Source organism: Gallus gallus, chromosome 13 (assembly GCF_016699485.2).
Source record: "Gallus gallus isolate bGalGal1 chromosome 13, bGalGal1.mat.broiler.GRCg7b, whole genome shotgun sequence".
Taxonomy (NCBI): domain Eukaryota; kingdom Metazoa; phylum Chordata; class Aves; order Galliformes; family Phasianidae; genus Gallus; species Gallus gallus.
Window position 1 is genome coordinate 11,232,747 of NC_052544.1, and position 16,060 is coordinate 11,248,806.

Here is a 16,060-nt window from a genome sequence, read left to right on the forward strand (position 1 = left end):
GCCCAAGTCTGATCAGAGATACTGGACTTTAAGGTCACATCTGATTTTGCTTGAACAGAAGACTGTGTGTAATCGCTGACTTAGCATAAATGACAACACTTAAGGAGAAAGGCTAGAAAGCAAACCTAAGTTCCAATAAGCTCACAGATGAGTTTAATGAAAGTAAAAATGAACCAGCAGGCATTACTATCCTCAGGAACACAGCTGCTGTGAGTGCACAGGTTCTGTAAATAGCAGGCTATCTGCAGTGATGGGGAACTTCCTGTGTTTTATTGTCAGGAGACATTAAAAGTCTAAGAAATGGAAAAGTTCCTGTAGCTGCTACATTAAAAGTCTAAGAAATGGAAAAGTTCCTGTAGCTGCTGAACAGGTCGATATTCTCTATGCACTTACAGACAAGTGCGTAGAAACGCTCCCTGGTCAGCAGCAGGGCAAGCAGCAGCAGAAGACTGAGTCCAAATCTTTTCGGTTGCCACATGGATACCAATCTCCTCGCTGCAAAACTGCTTAAAAGCAAGTAAACGTGTAAGTCAGAACAGGTCCGGTGACTTACAGCTTACCAGCCATCCCTTTGGGAAATTGTCCCTCGTGTCACCACGTGGTTTACTTTCCCAAACTTCATAGCAGAAGACAAATGAATGTTCTCACTGATTTACGAAGCACATGGGCCAGCCAAAGCTGCTGTTTGCTCTCTGCTCCAAAATGTCCCTCCACTTCCTTTTCCATAAACCTTTCTGGTGTCTGGTAAACATCCCCACACAATTACCCACCTGTAGAAGCAGCCACTAGAGCAAGGTCATTCAAGGGAGCCCACGTCTCTCAGTTCAGGTGTACATTTTTAAGTTTGGCTAACCTTAAAGTGCCCCTTAAGCACATACCACTTCAGCCCTAAAATACATAATCATTAACGATTTAAAGCAGAAAGGAATTTAAGTGAGTTAGATATGCTGTAATGGGCCTTTTGACTAGGGCCATTAGGAACATTTTGGTTCAGTTCAGACATAATTTATCATCCTGAGTGGAATTCACCTGAAAGGCAGGCAGCTTCATCTGCTCCTTTAGGTCTTTCCTTAGGAAAAGAAAGAAGAAAATAATGGAAAGGGAGAAAAAAAAAAAAAAAAAAAATCCATTCAGCTTTTCTGCTTTCCTAAACAGCTTAAGGTTATGAATGCCAGACAGCTTCCAGTTAGGCATTTACTGCTGTCTTTAATAGCCAAAACCTATCACAAACCTCCCGAGGCTAAATACAGAGGAGAGAGCAAAAAGTAATCATTTTATACTGCAATCCTAGCTAGGAAAAACCTGCTGAAAGGAAGGTTAAGGTGCTGCAGACTGGTCTCCTTTCCCTTCCTAACTCACCAGTTAATTACAGCAATGCAGCCTGTAGGCACTTGGGCCACCCACAGCAGCAGCCAGGCTCACCTGGACCCCAGCACTAATGCACTTCTGGATAGCAACAGTAAATTAAGGAAAGGGCACAGCTTAGCTATTAAACAGCAACACAGCCATAAAATAAGACATTTCAGCATATAGATGTGATTCTTAGGCCGGTGTCAACTCATAGCGATGCTCCAGTTATTCCGTTCAATAGAAAGTCTGACAGCCTTCATAAGCATGGCTCATTCTTATATGGGAAACGGGTAAAAATGCTGATGCATTATGCTGTTGTATATAAACATGAAAAATAGCAAAGGTAAGCCAGAAAAGGTTTAAGTCTTTCAGAATTTAATAGAAAAAATATCCAGCCATCTTTCTGAATGATTAGAGAAAATTACATCTCTATCAAAGAACTGCAAAAAGCTGCAAGGACGGACACATTCCTGCCTCGTTCAGGAGATCCTGAGCAGCATTTCTACAAAGCCACAGTAACTTTGGTGCTCTCAAGTCTTAAATGTTTTTTTCCTATGAAGATGAGCACAGAAAGGGAATTAAATGTGAAAGACATCTGAAATACATAAACGCCACATTCTCACTTGATCCCACAAACAGACATGTATTACCTCTCTCCACTCATCACATTTTACTACTGCCCATGCCACCACATTTCTTCATTACAGCACACGGCCCATCCTGGCACTTTACAGCCAGGCTGGTGGACATCAGCCCAGGGAAAGTACTGCACTGAAGCAGGAAGGCTCACTCCCTTGATCATATCAAGATGCGGTTCGATGCCTAACTTGGCATGGCTGTGTATGACTTCTAATGGAACTGTGGTCAAGAAAAACAGGAACTCATGAAGTACAAGTCCATCAGACCTCCTGTTCCTTTTTCTAGTGAGCACTGCTGGACTGCGAGGAAGGGAACATGCACTCTGAGACTACGGCTGATCAAAAACTTCTAAAAACTCTAATTTACTCATTAAAACTCAGTGGAGATGACTGTGATCAGATTCCTTCTCCATAGGATAAAAAAGGAAGTGCAGAAATATAGATTGAGCAAGGGACCACAGTAATAAAGCACACACCACATCCCTTGAGAGCATCCCCATGGCACAGAGGTGATGATGGGGTACTGCCACATGACTGCAGCTGGAATGCAATTGCAAATACTCTGCTCCCATTTATTTATTTTTTTAAATCATTTTAAGGGATTTTCACAGGGTGAAAATAACTGTGAGTAACTGATTAGTGTTCATTGCTAAGACAATTCGTAGAGCTTCTATAAGTCAGAAGGAGTCACGCTGGGAGATCTGCTTTCTGCTCTAAATATAGCAGCACAAGAAATGAAATCCAAGTGGCAGATTTCAGTGGGATTTCCCAGGGAGAAATGCACCACACACATGGCTCATTAGAGACCTTTAAAACAGAAACAAGAACTACAGATTGCACCAATGCAATCCCTTCCCTGTGCTTTACTGAAAACATTTTGGATGAATGGTGGTCATTCCCATCCCATCATGAATCTCATCATCTTTCTATGCTTTCAGTTCGTATTTCAGACAGCTTATCCAATATGAATGTCAGTGATAACTGGCTGAGCTGTAAACTCAGCCATTCAACTTTACATTTCTTATTGAATGGATTCACTTTAAGAAGAGGAAAAGGAAAGAAAAGCCAAGTACAACAGACTGGTTTACTATCACTTACTGGGATTCATGAAGAGCTGGTCCCCAGTTATGGACTCCTGTGGCATTTTCCGGAGCTGGGCATCTGTTTCTGTAAGCTTTCAGGGCAGAGATCTCCAGCTCTTTTCAGCCATCTCTGTGTACAGAGCTCTCACAACCTCTTCTCTGTGTTCTGCAGTGCATAAATCCCCACAATGTCTACAGATTTGTTTTAAACTGACATACCTAACAGGTGAGTGAAATCCATTTAACATGTCAACCTATAGACTATCACTAACCTAAAGCAACAACCACAACAACAACCAACAACAAACCAGCTGGGGTTACGCTCCTCTTTCCAATTGCCCAGATACTGTCTATATTTCAAAGTTTACAACCCTCTCCTTTGCAGCCTGCCTCCAGAGCCACACACTGCCACTGACTCCCCTCTCATTTATACCTGTGTAACCCAGAAGCAACGCCACGGACTGACAGCCCTGTACGAGGAGAGCTGAGTCATCCATCAAATGCCTGGCTACTCCGTATTTATTTAGCATAGTCTGCAGGCAAAAGGGAATTAACCAATTTCCCAGCTCCAAGCTCCGACCTCACCTTCAGAACAGATCTTGTTCCCCAGAGTGTGAAACTCTTCCTTTGTGCAGAATGCTCCTGTAGTACAGACCTGTAATGCCTTCCTTTCTGGTGACTTTCTTATTTGGATGTGGAACACAGCCATGGTGCTGCTCCTATGGGCTCCCAACATCACCTACAACAAAGGCTCCATTGCGGCCTCAGACTCCCTGTACACAGCACTGTAATCTCAACCCTGAACTCCTAACAGCTCCTCATACTCATTTAAAGGAACAAAAGAACTGACTAGGCAAACTACTGCAGAAAACCTTCTATTAGAGGAAAGGTGCAATGGCAATAAATGTGGCTCCGCTGGGAAGAAGAAAGAAATTAAACATCTGCTTTCTAACATACAGGATTTTTCTTGTGCGACGTATGACAGTGAATCATTTATAACACTAGCAAAGACAAATACCTTTGGTCAATAGGTTTTGACAAGTAACTTCAAATAAAGCTGAAATTTGCTCTATAATCTACACTTGCTGGTGGTGAACTGAATCATCCTTCCTTCCAGACAAGGCAGTTTTCTGTAAAACCACAGCAGAATTGTTGAGATCCACCCCATCTTCCTCCAGCCCAGCCAACAGCTGCTCAGCCTGGTGTTCTTCCCCTTCACAAGACTCAAGGCTTTGCTGAAAACCTAACAATCTCATCTGATGACGTCTCCATAAGTAAGACCTTCATTCCACAGTAGTTTGTATGCACAAATACGTAATTAGCAGGAATTCCCTTTCTAACATGCACAAGAACTAAATATTGTAAGAGGCATTTGATTTCTTAGCTTCCCAGAACAAAGAGCTTTAATGCTTTGTTTTGAAGGACAAAGTATTTGTTGTCAGAAACAATGCCACCTTACTAAATATCCTCAATCAAAACCAGCACCTACACACACCTATATGACTTGCACCTACATGAAATGCATTTCAGGGCACAGCACACATAACTAAAACACTCTTCCTCCTCCCCTCGCCACAAAATAAAGAGTTGCTATTTGTCAACATGTTTGCTTGCTAAGAAATATCAAAGGAAGATCCCATGTTTTCATGTATTTAACTGCAGCTGCAACTTGGAAAATCATGACAACTCTACAGCTGACCAACAATGGTGTTTCCATTTCTGACTCCTGTAGCTCTAAGAGGTCGCTCTGAAAGATTTCAGAGACATTTTATGTGTTTTGCTGTATATTAATGAGAACTTGTGTGATCCATGGTGCTAATGAACCATGTAAGAACACAGGATAGCAGAATGTTTTTCAACATTTGTACCTTCAGCATAGAGAACAGAGAGCAGAAAGTGGCCCTATCTCTACTGCAACATACACACTAACTTCTGTCGTATCTGCAATAGAAGAAGAGATTTTAATAGAGCAGAGGGTGCAAGCAGAGTGAGTGCGCTGCCAGAAGTGGCATGAAAACACTGAGAGCTGTAACTGGGTAGAATGCACGATTCGAGTGCCACACACTCGTGTCTAAGGCAGTACCTCATGCAATGCCATGCTTGCCTTAGGCACAGTGTGCACCAAGATCACTGGGGCAATGCAGCGATGTGGAGCACTGGCCATACTCAAAAAGGTTTTCCAGTCCAACTCTCTGACATTGACACCAACTGCCAGACTACAAACATATTGTGAAGAGGAAGATTAACTTCCTAAAATAAGAATGCATGGTGCCCATAGACTTTTCATAAAGACACCGCAAGCCTGGCTTTTGAGTAATTAAATTGAATCTTAGCTGGTTAAACCACGGTGAGGAATGCTTCACAGGGTCCCTCAGTCACCTTCACTGCGCAAGGATAAAATAATTTTCGGAGACCCTGTGCGTGGGAGGAACCTTTTTTCTTTTCTTTTTCCTGTGGTGGGATGGAAACTCTACAGACTTCCATTAGAAGCAATTACTGGAGATGTGGAGGCTTCTCTGAGGTTAAGCCGCCCTTCATTTTCTCAAGAGAAGCCTTTAATTAAATGCAAATAATCACAAATTTCATATAGCAGATTGCCATAATTTCACTATTAGTTACTGGATCTCATTTAAAAAAGGAAAGAGGTGAGCAATAGTGTTGGGTGGATGAGAAGTAATGAGAACTCAAGGGGTCAAGGCTGAATTACCTGTGCAAATCTATTCCTCTCCTATAAATCTGTCTGCAACCATATCATTTCAGTGTTAACAGGTTGTCCTTCATGCAAGTGCACTGGAGTGTAGTCCCATAGAAACTTGGGCCTCAATACAAATAATTACCTCACTCCATCTTACCATTGACCATAGCAGCGAAGGCAGGGCGGGTAATGGGGAAGATGTAATTGAAGTGGAAATGACCAGAACTAAAATGTAAGCTGTGATGAATTCAAATGGTATATTCAAACTCATCTCCATAGCAAAGCTCTGGAAGAACAGGCACATAGTATGGCAGCATCCAGTAGCGAGTACTTCAAAGACATTTATCAAATTAGGGATGGGAACATATAGCAGAAAAGATGCATCCAAGAACAGAAGAGATAACATGGTGTCTGCAGAGGGAAGGGGAAAGCTACAGTCCACAAAAGCACAGGTTCATAATTTTATCCACAAAACTGTTAAGGCTTTAGAACATGTTCTGAACACTTTGTAAGGTAAATCATAGAACTGCCTGAGTTGGAAGGGCCCCTTAAAGGCCATCTGGTCCAACTCCCCTGAACTGAACAGCGACATCACAGCACCATCAGTGCTCAGAGCCCCTCCAGCCCGACCTTGGGTATTTGCAGGGATGGGGCACCACCTCTCTGGGCAACCTGTGCCAATGCCTCACCACCCATATTCTTCCTTATATCCAATCTAAATTTCCCCTTTTTTAAATAGGGTAAATGTATGCAAATGTAGGGAGTATATGCTACCTTCTTCTTACTCCCCTTCTTTAGTTTAGTCAAACAGAAACATCACAGCCAACCACAGAATCATAGAAAGGCTTAGGTTGGAAGGGACCTTAAAGATTATCAAGCTCCAAGGCCCTACTGTGGGCAGGGCTGCCAACTACTAGATCGGGCTGCCCAGCGCTCCATCCAGCCAGCAGCAGTGAGCCTGCAAACTGGAGCTCCATGCAAAGAGTCCGAGTTTCAGCTGCTCCGTGCTTTGCATGGTAACTTACAACGGTGGCAGAACCACCTCCAGCCTCATTCTATAGAGTGTGCAACAGCGAACAGTAAGAAAGAATTTAAGCTGCAGCTTTTTGAAAAGGTGATGGCTTTCCAGTTCCAGGCCAAGCTGGATAAGGCGCGGAGGCTCCACCAAGCAGCTCCTCTGCCTGAAGCAACCACCAAGAAGAGGTGCTTCAGAAGAATTCTATTTTTGTTAGAGAAATGGCTGCTCGGTTTTCAAAGCTGAGGAGGTCATTGCTCTCTGACGTGCAGAGAGTTCAGGAGGGATGTCAGGCAGCTCAGAAGGTTAAAAAAAAAAAAAAGCACATGGAACAAGGGAAGGAGGGGCGGGGAACCTACTACATGGATCAGCACGGTACGTCACTTCTGTGTGGCTTCGCAAATTAAATCATTTCTCCTAATGTACTGTGAGAATATGGGGAGGGATCAGATTGCGAGCTATTCAGAGGACTAGCTGATTATCAGCATTTTAGCAGCGAGCTTGTTTTTGTTCTTCCTCACATTTATAATAATACCTTTTACATGTTCTCTAAGAGACAAATCTCCTTCTGCTTCAGAACTGCTAGGCTGAAGATCTTTTGTTGGCGCTGAGAAGAATGCTAATGTGATATATCTTATTTCTTCAGATGAAAGAGAAGCTGAGAACAATCCCCTCCGGAGGGAGGTGGCAGAAGTGGGATCTGGGATCGAGAGTTTATGACTCACCTCCCTGCACAGCCCACTGCATCCCCGTCGCTCGGTGGGCCCTGCAGGGATTGATGGCATCGCAGCCATAAACCCAATATGCTCAAGATATCCCAGTCTCCTGAATACGTACTTCTCTTCAGAGGTTTTCAATATGATAAGTGGCTTAAAGACAATAGAGAAGAGAGATTTGAAAGCTTGTACACTGAGATGGAAGCACAGCTGCACGAGCCTTGGTTCTTCAAGAAAGCCAAACCACCAAAATATTTGAGGGAAAAGGGCCATCTACCTCCATAACAGGCTGTATGCTGCAGCCTGCCTTGTGTAATAGGCAAAGAATAAAAACAAAGAATTACTAGTGATTGCTACACAGCACATACCATTTGGTTTAGAGGTACTGGTGGAAGACTCATCATCTTTTTTGCTTCCGTGACATATCTGTAAGCAAAGCCGAAGCCGTGGCACCAGAAGAACTCAGAGGTTTAGCAGAGAGTACAGACAGTGAGGAAAAAATATGGGCTCCTTTCATCACTGTGTGCTAACAGGAAGATGAAGGCCTTATGTGCTTGTGCTGGCTGAGAGGATACACCATCAGGATAATAAAAATGACATATCGTCAGAGACTGAGTTTTCAAAGATGCAGCACTAGAAGAAATCGATGCATTGTAACTTAGCAAGTGAACAGGACCAGAAACCTGACACTGCGGGTGATGCAACAATGGAGGAATCAACCTTGCAATAACATCCTGCAACGTCCTATTAAAACTGTTTTATTCTGAACTCCAAAAGGGTGAAGCTGAAATAGCAGAATATATATCTTTAAAGGATATATAATCCCAATTGCTTTTCATACAGAAACAGAAACTTCATGACTCTGAAAATAGCATAAGGAAAGAGAAGCATTATTTTTTAAATCTGAGAAGGGAATTTGAATTTGGGGTACAAAACTGCAAATAAAAAGCATTACAATTAATGACAGATCCACGGCAGACAATGTCAACATTTTCACTGCATTCCATGGGGGTAAAGATTTAATCCATAGAAACTTCTTCACTTCTTCACAAACAGCACAGTCACTCACAGCATTGCTGGTTCTATCAGATCCCTACAAGATTAACATCTTTATATCAGAAGATGCAGTCCATGTGAATGACAATGGAAAGGAGAGGCACAAAGCTCTGGGGTAATGTGGGCAGTCTCAAAACAATTACCTGTTTTATAAAAGGAGTAACGTGAATTAAGATGGAAAAGTGCACAATTCTGTGTGTGCGAAGGAGAGAGAGGAAAAAAAAAAAAAACATTCACTCTTTCCTCAGTAAGGATATAGCAAAATTAATTCTAATTCTACACAATTTAGCTGACCAATTAGAGCTGCACTACAAAGAGGAAGCTGAGAAGCAGAGCAGATTTATTTCCCATGTTGGCTTTAGAATTGCACCTAAAAAGACCCCAGAGAAATCATGAAAAGGGAACGTAAACTGCACAGTCATTATATTCTGAGGCAATTTTTTAATTAAAAAAAATTAGAACAAAGTCTGTTCCTTTAAATCATTAATAAAAGAATCCAGCCTATTAAGCAGATGAGCTTTCTTAACTCTAATCCATCTTTACTGCTGCGTTATTACCCAACTGTTTTCCTGTAATTAAAATGCGGCAGGTAGTTTACACACAAGAGGGAGTAATTGTATTGGAAATAACTGTTCATAACCAAACTTTAAAAGCATATTTTTCATATCAACTTCTAATAAAGAAAGCAAGATAATAATGATATTTAGCACTTTTGCCACCTACAGCAGCATTCTGTCTCTAAATTGTTAGCATTTCATTCAGCAATGCTAAAATATACCCCTCAAGCTATGAAGATAGCCTGTCAGTCATTTGTTCCTACTCCTAGGCCCTTCAGAGAGATCTAGATAAGCTGGATCGCTGGGCTGAGGTGAATGGGATGAGGTTCAACAAGGCCAAGTGCCGGGTCCTGCACTTTGGCCACGATAACCCCAAGCAGCGCTACAGGCTTGGGGCTGAGTGGCTGGATGACTGTGAAGAAGAAAGGGACCTGGGGGTGTTGGTTGATGCTTGGCTGAACATGAGCCGACAGAGTGCCCAGGTGGCCAAGAGGGCCAATGCCATCCTGGCTTGCATTAGAAATAGCATGGCCAGCAGGAGCAGGGAGGTAAACATCCCCCTGTACTCAGCACTGGTGAGGCTGCACCTGGAGTACTGTGTTCGGTGTTGGGCCCCTCACTACAAGAAAGACACTGAGGCCTTGGACTGTGTCCAGAAAAGGGCACTGAAACTGGTGAGGAGTCTGGAGCACAAAACATATGAGGAGCAGCTGAGGGAGCTGGGATTGTTTAGTCTGGAGGAGGCTCAGGGGAGACCTCATTGCACTCTACAACTTCCTGAAGGGAGGCTGTGATGAGGAGGGGTTTGGCCTCTTCTCCAAGGCAACAAACAGGACCCGAGGAAATGGCTGCAAGTTGTACCAGAGGAGGTTTAGATTAGACATAAGGAAAAACTTTTTCTCTCAGAGAGTGGTCAGGCACTGGAATGGCTGCCCAGGGAGGTGGTGGAGTCACCATCCCTGGCAGTGTTCAAAAGGTGTCTGGATGAGGAACTATGATCTATGGTTTAGTAGCTTGTGGTAGCAATGATAGTGGGAGGACGGTTGGACTAGATGATTTTGTAGGTCCTTTCCAACCTTGTGATTCTATGATTCTATTAAAATTAAATATAAAACCTTATGTTAAAGGATCCCAAACTGTGTGGATCTGGAAAGAGAATTTGAATGTGCTGCAACAACCACTCTGAACGCAGTCTAATCAGGACAGGAGGGGAAGGTCCCCTTCTCTCTGCATCCCAAGGGAGATGGAGTGAGCCAGGTCATTGCCTGCCTATATCTTTGAGGCATTGCTCAGGTGGCACAAGCATTTTGCTTTGCATTATTCTTAGAAGGCAGTTATCCAGGAATTTCAAACCTTGCAAGCCAACTTAGGGGAAATTATTTATTATTACTTATAGTCTGGCAGTATTTGGCAATATATAGGACTGTAGGCTGCTGTATGCAAGCAGTTTATTTTCCAAAGAACACACAATTCAAACTGGGTGGACAGAAACACCATGTCAGAGCAAAGAGACCTCAGTGGTTTGATTGACAGATGAGTAGGTGGACTGCTGCCATTTAAATATAGCCCCAACAGATCAGAGATACTCGGTGTACCGTCAGCAAGTACTCTACAGTGCGTGCTCATCTACAGTGTCACAGGCAATCCTACTGCTAATGACTTGCATCACTGGATGCTAATGCAGGTTGACCACAAAGAGTAAGACCATTAAAAGCTCTGATTCAAGCCCTCTAATTAGATTGGCACCTACAAAACCTGAGGGGCTCAGCTGAGCTCTGCACAGCTCATGGTTGAGCAAAATACACATAGGATACAGCTCAAGCTGTCCCAGACCTGCAAGCTGAGAAAATGAGTCACAAACACAGCCCACAGGCATTTGTGTTTTCTCCCCAAGCCCATTATGTGTAAACCACATACTTCTACCAGGCTTGTCCAAGATCCAAATGAGCTGGAGTACCTTTACCTATACATCATCAGAAAGTTTAGTGCTGGATCACAGTTTCTACCTCAATTAGGTTAGGGCACCTTCAGTGGGCATTTGGGTTTCAACCCAAATTGGTGGCATCGGTCCAGATTCATTCTGTGGTTTGGCTTAAAAATCAAAGTAAAGTTTAGAGGTAGCAACCTCCGCAGAGCTTCCTGCAGCACAGCTCTAATGCAAATGAACTGGATAAATGGACCTGACTGTGTGAACCAGCTGTGGAACAGGCAGATGATATTTCGGGTACCCTCCAGGTCTGTTTTTCATACAGCTTGTGCAGGGTAAAATCATTTGGAACAAATAGAGGATCAAATGCCACACTGGGACTGAGCAACTGCAGCACGGCACAGACCCGGCTGTGACCAACTGGTCCCAAGCAAACACAGCACCACTTTGACAGCCCTACATAAGAAGCAACAGCCACACTTAAACTTAAGCCTTGAATGTTCAGATTAAAGCAAAACCAAGAATATATTAGTTATGCCTTGCTCATTAGAAGCCACAGATTGGAAGCTTACGCTTTTATTTCACGGGAGTTTCCTTCCTGAGCATGTCACAGGGCATGCAGAGGGGAGTGGAAGGGAGTGAAGAAAGGGGAGCTCAGGGCGTGACATGGAGTGATGGGTGCTGCCTAACGTGCTGTGCAAACAGCATGAGGTGGTGTTTTTTTCCCTCTAAGATGGACTTGCTTCCTCCCCTTCCTTCTCCACACCCCATTATCAGCATTTAAAACACTCCCGAGTTTTCCTGAGCAGGTTTGCTGTGCTCATTACGATACACTGAGCACTTACTGGCTATAATGAGCACTCATTAAATTCCGGTAAGTGCCAGGACCATCCTGTGGATCTGAATAGACTCAGGTTCTGGGAGAGATCAGGGGTTGGGAAGATATTGGAAGCATTACATTTTCCATAACAACAGAACTATAAAACTTCCCCCTCCCTTTTTTCTCTTCCTTTTTTCTGCTCTGCAAGCACTGGGGTAACACAGACCTGCTAAGCAGCAGCTATTGCTTACTGACTGCTCAAATCATTCCCCTGCCCCAGAAGGCCTCTCAGCTCCTCTTATCAGAACAGGAACAAATTAAAGATTTTGCGTATTCGCATCTCCTCATTTGAGAATATTTGTACGTTTGTTATTTAGAGATAAAAGTCTGCTTCTAAAAATTCACTTAGCGCAGTGATTTTCTCAACCGCAGGGAATGGTGCAGGAGGAATTGCAGAGCAGGATCCAGAGCAGCTGGTGAGGCTGCAGCAGAGCAGCACCATGGGCTCAATACTTGTAAAGACTTCATGCCAACCATTTGGAACTGCCTGCTCTATTCTTAATAATCTGTTCAGTCACGTCATTCGGTCCCAACTCAACAAAGTAGCGCCATAACCGTAAGCTCATCTCAGACATCTTAGATGTCTGCTGGGCTCCTACCACTCTTACTGAGGGGTCTTACCGGTTCCAACTTGGAACGACTGAAACCTGGTTGTACTCTGCAGGTCCATCTTGGAGGCAGGAACCAACTACCTGGAAGAGACATCTCCTTCTACCAAAATGCATCTCCACGTCTCTTCTCTGCAGTTCTTGCCCCAAAAACTGGGAGTGATGCTTGGACAGGTAAATGCCTTGAATTCTTGTTACAAATACGCAAATAATTCCTACCCATTTAGTAACGGATCTTTTCCCAGAGATGACCAGAATGAGAAATCTCTCCTCGAGACATTTCTCCTTGACTGAACACAATCTTTTGTGCTATGGCACGCATCTCACTATTGCTCTACATTCATACAGTAATAGAATGACTTAGGTTGGAGCGGATCTTTAAGATCAGCTCTTCTAAGTCCCCTGACATGGGCAAGGTTGCCAACCGTGAGAGCAGGCTGCTCGGGGCTCCATCCAACCTGACCCTGACTTTTTATTTTACAGACTAACACGCTTCAAGATCAAGGAGACAAGGTGCACAACTCATACGTGCCCTGTTCTTGTGTTTATTTCCCACTGGCTGTGTCAGAGATATACATCCTGACCAGCATGCCCACCCATATATATATCATAAAGCAGTTCCCACTGCAGTGCTATAGCATGGGTTTTCATCCCCCAAAGCTGTTCAGCACCTACTGACATGAAAACATACAAATTAGCTAAAAACAGACACAAATATACTTTACGCTGGACTAATTCCCAGTGAGTCACAGAGAGTAAGTGACTATTTAAGGAAACTGAATCAGACAACAACTTGAAGATCAGCGCATCCCAGAAAAAGCCAGCATACAGGCTAGGGAGGAGACTGCTGCTGGAAGGGAGAGGTTTTAATCTAATGACTGTGTATGTCAAAATGGCATCAATTTCATAAGAATAAATAACTGGTCGGGTTAAGAATTAACTGCCCCAGTTTGGCTCACTCTTTCATCCACTCACAGCTTTTAGAGGATTATTGCTTTATAATTGCTTGCTCTCTAAGCATACGTGCATCACAATGTTCTGCACACCTTGACAGCAGACCAGTTAGAAAAACTAACTCAACATGTTCCCCTGCCACAGTGCTTTGTCTGCTGGATACAGTAAGTCAGAGATTGTTTACTCAACATCTCAAGGCCCATTAATGACATAATGCTGGACACAGCTGTTCAGGGCTTTGCAAGACCAAAGCAGAGAAAGAAATGCTGGGTGACTTCAAACACACTATTCGCATCAGAGCCTGGCTGGGAAAGTACTTGAAACTGATTTGGGTGATTTTAACCTCACAGCTCTCTCATGAAGTAAATCCAGGATTAAAGCCTCAAACTTAATTTCTCTCAAAGATCCTAATGGACCTAAAATCGCTCCACCTGACCAGGGTGGCAATGACTGCTTTGAAGAAGGGGACATAAGTCATTTCATTTTCACTCTGCTTGGCCAAATTATCTACTGAAAAGCTAGGGCCTGCCTTACACGCTAGCACTTGAAAATAGGGTGTGCCTGGTTGATCATGTCCTGACTTTCTGGCATGTTGAGCAAGGAAGGCAAAGTTCATTCAGTAATAAAAGGCACCTTATATTATGCCAAAAAGTCTGAGCTGAGCTGAAGTGGACACTCCAGGCCCAGAAGGCACCACCTATCCCTATGCAATTTATTTCCCATTGCACATCAACATTTTTCCATGCTCAACCCCAGCTCAAGGGAGGCAAGGATAAGCTCCACCTGAATGCCACTCCAGGAATGTTTTACCATGCAGCTCCTTGAAACGCATTTTTATGTAACTTTCCTTAAGAGAAAGGCACATCAAGTCTCACAACTGCTCAACCATGGAGAAAAAGCAAAAAAAAAAGTGTAGGAGAAAGGCTCAAACTCATTCCCATCCCCCAGTTAAAAATATCCTCTTATCTTAATTTTAAAACACTTTATAACCAAATCTTTGGAAGGCTTTATATAAAGACATTTGTGTATGTATTATATATATATACAAATATGAGTGTGTGTGTACATGTATGTATATATATAGACTGGATCGGAGGAGGAATGTGATTCATGATGCTGAGCTGATTTCCCAGCCTGGCAGTCCTGCAGACAGCTCTAAGAGTCATCCTCCAGCAGAAAAAGAAAAGAGGATTGTTGGATAAATTTGCTCCTTCCTGTTGCAGCAGCTATCCATGGCAATTATACCACCCCATTATCGAAGCCATATCTGAATTCACGTGCAGAGAAACGACCTGTCACCCCCTATCATCTTCCCCCCATCTTTTAGGGTAACCCCTACTACTTACAATTGTGAAGTTCATAACCTTCAGAATCCAGATGGTCATAGCAAGGTTCACCAGGATTAAAATCATTAGGAGCAGCACAAAGAAATAGAGGCATCTCTTCCTCCAGCCATAAATCCCGACTTTGTATACTTGGGGCCCTTCCGAGGTCTGCATGGTGCTCCTGTGCGCGTACTGCTCCTGAGGCATCTGAAACAACCACACAAAAATAAGAATGCGGATTAAGCAGCAAGACAAATCCGATGATAAAAACTGCTAAGGGTTTGTGTCTGTGCCTCTTTGAGGTTCATGGAGTTTTTGTTCTTCCTTTTTCTCTCAGAGTTTACCAGCTGGGCAGCCCCTCCCTCAGTACCTTACTTCTGCATTATTTTCCTCGCTGCTCACTGTATGCAGTAACACACCGTGAGAGAATTTTATGCATTAGATGTATATATACATTTATAAATACACATAAGCACACTGTCTAAAGGTATCCTATGGAGATCACTCTCAAGTGACTCTCCTCACCACCCCGGGTTTTGCAAGGCTGGCACTCTAGGGCCTCGAAGGATCCAGAGGGGAAAATTCTGCATGCGTTTGGTAAAAGCAGTTGAGTTCAGCAGTTTGTTTTGAAGATGCAATATTACTTCGCAGAGGCTTTAATTCAACAAAAAATCACCTCAAATAAAATCACTCCTTCCAGACAACGAAAAAAAAAAAAAAAGACAAAGGGGAAATGTTTGCCTTTTTCTCCCCTACTTTCTTAACTGAATAAACCTGAAACACAAAGTTCTCCTAAAAAAAAGGCCCCCAGATATCTCCATGGATTTAACAAGGACGCTCTGGGCAGGCAGGCATGGTGTGGCAGGACAACATGAGAGCCAAGAGCAACGAAAGAGAGAAGGAAGGAAACTCGGCACTGAGGAGAGCAGAAGGACTGTGCAGAATGGCAGCATCCCCAGGACAGGTTTGGGGTTTGCATCCTGGTGCCCAGCTTGCTGCCGGCAGTCCGGGATCTGACTGCCCCACTGCTGTTAAATGGCATTGCAGCCAGTGGAGACGGAGGGCAGCAAATGCACTCAGAGCTGTGCTTATGGAGGTAGATTTTGCCCCATATAAGTATTTGTCGCCTTCTTGCCCTTCACTTTGGGTTGTGGAAAATCCCTTTCACACACCTCCCCCGGCATCAGTTCCTTACATCGCCTCTAATAACGCGCTGTTTGTTGAGTATTCAGTGTTTATGACTCTAGGCAGACAAAA

At 43.5% G+C, this 16,060-nt stretch overlaps 1 protein-coding gene across 13 annotated transcripts in view; it reads right to left on the bottom strand.

Annotated features, from left to right (window-relative positions):
• SGCD (sarcoglycan delta) overlaps window positions 1–16,060 on the bottom strand; it is a 358,597-nt gene that overhangs the window by 156,747 nt on the left and 185,790 nt on the right. For all 13 annotated transcript variants that reach the window (XM_040647163.2, XM_040647162.2, XM_040647165.2 and 10 more), the window contains one exon: window positions 14,825–15,010. In XM_040647163.2, the coding sequence (XP_040503097.1) occupies window positions 14,825–15,010 (186 nt within the window). The remainder of the gene's footprint in view (window positions 1–14,824; window positions 15,011–16,060) is intronic.